Below are 6,408 nucleotides of genomic sequence, written 5' to 3' on the forward strand. Positions count from 1 at the left end.
ACTTTTTTTTTTTTTTTTTACTGACTTCCCCAATGAATTAATCTTGGCAGGGGTTCCCTGAGATCTAAAAAGTATTTCAAGGGTTCCTCTGGGGTAAAAAGATGGAGAAATATAAGGATGTAATCAACTGCCCTTCAAAATCTGTGTTCCAGTGGTATTGAAGAAAGTTTTTTGTTTTTAATTAACAAACGTGTCATACTTGCCTGCTCTATACAGTAGTTTTACTCAGAGTAGCCCAGATCCTCCTCTCCTCGGGTCCCCCACTGGTACTCCTGGCCCTTCCGTACTGCCAATTGCCCACATGGCAAGCTGCATGCTTTGGGAGTATATGGTGACTACTGTGATCAAATTTTACAGCTACTTCAGAGTTCCTGCATAATCTAAGATAAGAGCATTCCCCCATATTACCTCCTTCTCTCTCTAATTTAGCCGGTCTGTTCATTAGTCTAGTCTGTGATATATTGATAAAATAATTTTTGGGACTTTGTGTGAGGCCTTGAACCTAACGTACCTAGGTCTCCATCCCTAATAAGTTAAAACAAAAGGGGGAAAAAGGGGGATAATAGGGGCGGGGGGGGACTTTATATGAAATGCACCACTCAGGGTAGGCTGGGATAATAGTTATAGTACGTATAATGTTCTGTAGTGACAATAATGGGCATAGAGCAGTATTTTTAATAAGATATATTTAATTAAATCAATAATATGGTACACAATAAATAAAACAGGATACATGCAGTATATTCATAGATAACTGATTAGATCAATGGTACAAAAATAAAATATAAAATAAAACATAATTAGTACAATGTCTCATGATCAAAAATAACATACAATATTTCATAATAAAAATTAATACCATAATAAAAAAGTATCTCACATAATAAAGATAACTGTCAGCAGTATGCCCAAAATAGACACAGACATAATGAACATATTATAATAGAAAATGGTAAATCAATATCTCAGCCCTTTGATAGAACCCATGGTATAATTATGGATACTGTGACATAGCGGCAAATATGACAGCTCGACGCGTTTCGTGGATTTATATCCACTCATCAGGAGCAGCTGGTTGGGAATATCTGTAATGGGTTATATATAGGTAGTTAATAATAATTCAATTGATCTAGGGAAAGGGGGAACAACATCTATGGGCCTAACACTCTTACCTAATGATTATATGGTATACTGGTAGAAGCAGGTGCATGGTAAAAAAAAAGGGGGGGTTTTTGATCAGGTATATCGGGGGGTAATGAACCATCGTGTCTCAACTAGCTTCAAGCCAAAAATACATCCACACATATCACTAGATGAAACAGGCTTTATTAACCAGTTATAACCGTAGGAGTGTTTTTTTTTTATTTATTTTTTATTTTTTTTTTACTTTCTAAATGGGGTTACCGTAAATGCCAGTATTCTCTCAACAGATTATACATTTTAATTCACCAACTCAAATTCTTTGCACCTCTCCTGGAGTAATCAAACATACTGTACATGTGATAATTTTTAATAATGCTGATACTGGTGTGATATATATATATATATAATCACAATTTTTATTTATTTTTTCATTTTACTACGAGGGGCCTTCAAAAAGTTTCTGCATTTTTATATTTTCGTTGGAAACGGTGAGGGCAGGAGGAGTAGTAATTGGTCATGTCTGAGAGTATCATGTGACTAGTCTGTCTGGTTAAGCTGGCTTACCTTGCAGTTTAGTAGAGTTGTGAAGATTGCTGTAAAATCTGTAGGCAAAAATTGTGGATACTTTTTGAGAACCCTTCCATATAAAAAAAAAAATGCAAATATTTTTAGGCCTCTTATAAATTGTATATATATATTTTTTTTTATTTGATAAAAGCAGGTGCTCTGGCATGCTGCTGTCATGACTGACTGACCATCATTACATTAGTCTGTCTTGTCCACTGGTGACTGTGACCTGTGGGTCAGTACCAGTAATACTGGTTCAGACCCATTACTCCATGTTGTCCATAGTAGATGCTGAGAGCTCCGTAGTAGCACTGCGGGAAACCATCATACAAACCCCTACATGCATTCTGCTGGGTTTATGCCATACGTGGGAGAACAGGAGTATGAACTACCCGCTGTACCACGATACACCAAATGAACCATTACTTTGGTAAAAAGGTTAAGGACATATTCGTACCACATCTGTTGGATGCATTGCTCAACAGCACACAATGACCAGCTGAAACAGTGTTTTGACCTGTGCTGTCAAAAACCCAAATCTGTACATAACAAACCCCCATTTAATGTATGTCACCTCAAGTTTGTTTAATTCACACCAAACAGCACATGGGAATCCAGCCTAACTAAATCCTCAAATAAAATCTCAGCCTCATTTTAATCTGTTTACCTGTAAGCAAAGTTTTTCTGTGTATTTACCCAAAATCCTTTGCTCTTCCACAGGTGTCCCTGGCTAACAAGAGAAATCTCTCCAGCCATCCCAGTGTACAATGGGCTTGTGTTCCTCTTTGTCCTGGCAAATTTCAGCATGGCAACCTTTATGGATCCTGGTATCTTCCCAAGAGGTAATCACTTTTACTTTCTTCTTGTGACTTGGAAAAAACATAAGCTGGTTAATCATTTTGCCAATGGACTGACCTTATACAGAGTCCTCATTAGTTTGTGATTTCTATTCTGCGTATCAGAACTATGAAATATTGAATCCTATAGTATAACTGTTAAATATTTATCTATTGTGATTGCCTATACAGCAGATGGGAATCAGCTGCTGCACACTCTCGGCAGAGCTAACATCACAGGGAGACCTCGAGCTGAACCCATCGTTGGCTCCATGCAATCAATATTGATTACCAGAGCTGGGCAGGACACTGGCATTTATTCCAGACAAAGTGAAAAAATTTGACAAATTTTACATTAAATAGCATTTGCACCTCTCTCCTCCTTTTTTTTTTTTATCCCTCAAGCCTTTGTTACTGTATAACCAAAGCATTTAAAGGGCTTAAAGAGGAAGTAAACCCTGATGAGTTTACTTTACTTTCTCTTTCATTCCCTGCAAAGGTAAAGCATAATGGACTACTATGCATCGCATAGTAGTCCATTATGTGTCACTTAGCTGACACAGGAGCCAGCGAAGTCACCGCTGTCCCCTGTAGTCCAGCGCATCCATCTTCTCGGTGGGCCTCGCTGCTCCGCCGCTGTCATTCGGCGAAGCCGCAAAGACGTCACTTCCGTGCATGCGCAGGGAGCCGCCACGCGCGGCATGTTCGCCGTTGACGGTGCCGCGCTCAGTGCGCCTGCGCGCCGTAGACAGCGGTCCCTGTCTTTCGGCAAATATCTCCTAAACCGTGTAGGTTTAGGAGATATTTCTTGGACCTACAGGTAAGCCTTAATATAGGCTTACCTGTAGGTCAAAGTGTGTTGTAAGGGTTTACAACCACTTTAAGCAAGCTTGTGTTCTTTGCATACTTGTTAAAGCCTTAGTGTAGCTACAATTACAAACATAAAAATCAGCACAAGGGACATAAATCTCAGTTAGTATGATGTGTCCCATGTGTTTTTACTTGTTTCAGAAGAAATCTTGCCCCCTCCTGCGGCTGAAATTTTTCAGTATGTTGAGGGTTAACACAACCCTCAACATACAAGCTAATGGGCTGTCAGAAGCACTCCTCAAAAGAGCTCTACAATACCTGCCCTTTTCCTGTCAATTGATAGTTCATTAAAGCCGTACTACAGCTTCAATGAATGACACAGGATCTCTGAATGGAGGAAGTGACACTATCAATCATGCACCCAGCCCCTGTTCATCATAGAAGCTGTGGTGCTTCTTCTTTGAATGGTGGATGAGGCAGGAAAGGGTGGACTGTATTAACCCCTGTTGCACTGGAAGTTCATGGCACAGGATTGGTGTTGGTAGAACAGAGCAATATTTCCCCTAAAACAAGAATAATAAACACAATGGACACATCATGCTATTTTTAAGTTATGTCCCTTGTGCTGATTTCTATGTTTAGATTTTAGCTACACTTATAGTTTAAGAATAAAATGGCAGCTTGCAGCTCAGACACACACACAGTAAATTTGCTTCAGATTTGTTGGATATAGGGTCTATTCATACAGATCTGGGAGGTTAAAAATATTACCCTAACATTTTTATATTCCTGATACAGTGAGGGAAAAGTTATTTGATCCCCTGGTGATTTTGTACATTTGCCCACTGACAAAGAAATGATCAATCTATAATTTTAAAGGTAGGTTTATTTTAACAGTGAGTGGCAGAATAACAAATCCAGAAAAACGCATTTCAAAAAAGTTATAAACGTATTTGCATTGTAATGACTTGGTAGTTGGTGGTAGAAACCTTGTTGGCATTCAGAGGTCAGACTTTTCTTGTAGTTTGCACACATCTCAGGAGGGATTTTGTCCCTCTCCTCTTTGCAGATCCTCTCCAAGTCATTAAGGTTTCTAGGCTGACATTTGGTAACTCGAACCTTCAGCTCCTTCCAAATATTTTCTATGGGATTATGGTCTGGAGACTGGTTAGGCAACTCCAGAACCATAATGTACTTCTTCTTGAGCTACTCCTTTGTTGCTTTGGCCATGTGTTTTAGGTCACTGTCATGCTGGAATACCCATCCACGACCCATTTTAAAATGTCCTGGCTTAGGGAAGGAGGTTCTCACCCAAGATTTTACAGTACATGGCCCTGTCCGTTGTCCTGTCCGCTTAGCAGCAAAACACCTCCAAAGCATAATGTTTCCACCTTCATGTTTGACAGTGGGAATGGTGTTCTTGGGGTAATGGGCAGCATTCCTCCTCCTCCAAACAGGACGAATTGAGTTGATGCCAATGAGCTCGAATTTTGGTCTCATCTGATCACAACACTCCTATCCTCTGAATCATTCAGATTTTAATTTACGAACTTCAGACAGACCTGTACATGTGCGTTCTTGAGCAGGGGGACCCTGCGGGCGCTGCAGGATTTTAGTTCTTCACTGTGTAGTGTTACTAATTGTTTTCTTGGTGACTATGGTCCCAGCTGCCTTGAGATCATTGACAAGATTCTGCCGTGGAGTTCTGGGCTGATTCCTCAACATTTTCATGATTATTGAAACTTCACGAGGTGAGATCTTGCATGGAGCCCCAGACCGAGGGAGTTAATTTTGTGTTTCTTCCATTTGCAAATAAACGCACCAACTGTTGTCACCCTCTCACCAAGCTGCTTGGCGATGGTCTTGTAGCCCATTCCAACCTTGTGTAGGTCTACAATCTTGTCCCTGACATCCTTGGACAGCAGGGCCGGATTAACATAGGGGCTATTGGAGCTGCAGCTCCAGGCCCCTTTCTCAAGATAGGCCCATTTGCCCAAAAAAAAGAGTGACTTCAAGGATTGTAGCTCGCTGATCAGGAGTCACAGAGACCCCATATTTGGGAGGTATCTAGCTAAAGACCCACTCCAGCACTGGTTAAAATATGGGGCTGCTATCATCTATGGTTCCGGAGATACGGGGCTACTTGTGCAGCCTGTCAGAAGCTACATACAGAGCGGCCAGTTTAAATACAAGCTGGAACACTCTGCAGCAGACTGAGAGGATGAACTCGCAGTGCTTATAATAATTATTTGAATATTACTTATGATAATTAACCCCTTGCCACCCAGGCCCATTCTGAGACTTCTCTCCTACATGTAAAAATCATCATTTTTTTATGCTAGAAAATTACTCAGAAACCTCAAGCATTATATATTGTTTTAGCAGAAACCCTATGGATTAAAATGGTGGTCTTTGCAACTTTTTATGTTATACGATATTTGCGCAGCAATTTTTCAGACTTTTTTTTTTTTTGGAAAGAAACTGTTTCATTCATAAAAAAACACTAAACTTAGCACGATTTTTTTACAGGTTACATGTTCAGAGTTACAGAACTGTCATACCCTCCACACTTCTGTCCTATACATAACGCTCACTGTCATATCCTACACACTCCTCTCCTGTACATGGTGCCCACTGTCATACCCTCCACACTCCTCTCCTGTACATGGTGCCCACTGTCATACCCTCCACACTCCTCTCCTATACATAGTGCCCACCGCCATACCCTCCACACTCCTTTCCTATACATAGTGCCCACTGTCATACCTCCAACACTTCTCTCCTATTCATAGTGCCCACTGTCATACCCTCCACACTCCTCTCCTGTACATACTACTCACTGTCATACCCTCCATACTCCTCTCCTATACATAGTGCCCACCATCATACCCTCCCTCCACACTCCTTTCCTGTAATTACTGCTTACTGTCCTACTCTCCACACTTCTCTTCTGTACATATTGCTCACTGTCATACCCTCCACACTCTTCTCTTGTACATAGTGCCCACTGTCATACCCTTCACACTCCTCTCCTGTACATAGTGCCTTCTGC

General features: G+C 40.7%; 1 protein-coding gene across 1 annotated transcript in view; it reads left to right on the forward strand.

Annotated features, from left to right (window-relative positions):
* Positions 1 to 6,408, forward strand: part of ZDHHC8 (zDHHC palmitoyltransferase 8) — a 122,609-nt gene that overhangs the window by 72,728 nt on the left and 43,473 nt on the right. The window contains exon 2 of the mRNA XM_077461717.1: positions 2,431 to 2,552. Within this exon, the coding sequence (XP_077317843.1) occupies positions 2,431 to 2,552 (122 nt within the window). The remainder of the gene's footprint in view (positions 1 to 2,430; positions 2,553 to 6,408) is intronic.

The sequence above is a fragment of the Lithobates pipiens genome, unplaced genomic scaffold (assembly GCF_037356315.1).
Source record: "Lithobates pipiens isolate NorthernLeopardFrog02 unplaced genomic scaffold, aLitPip1_a1.2 Scaffold_3, whole genome shotgun sequence".
Taxonomy (NCBI): Eukaryota; Metazoa; Chordata; class Amphibia; order Anura; family Ranidae; genus Lithobates; species Lithobates pipiens.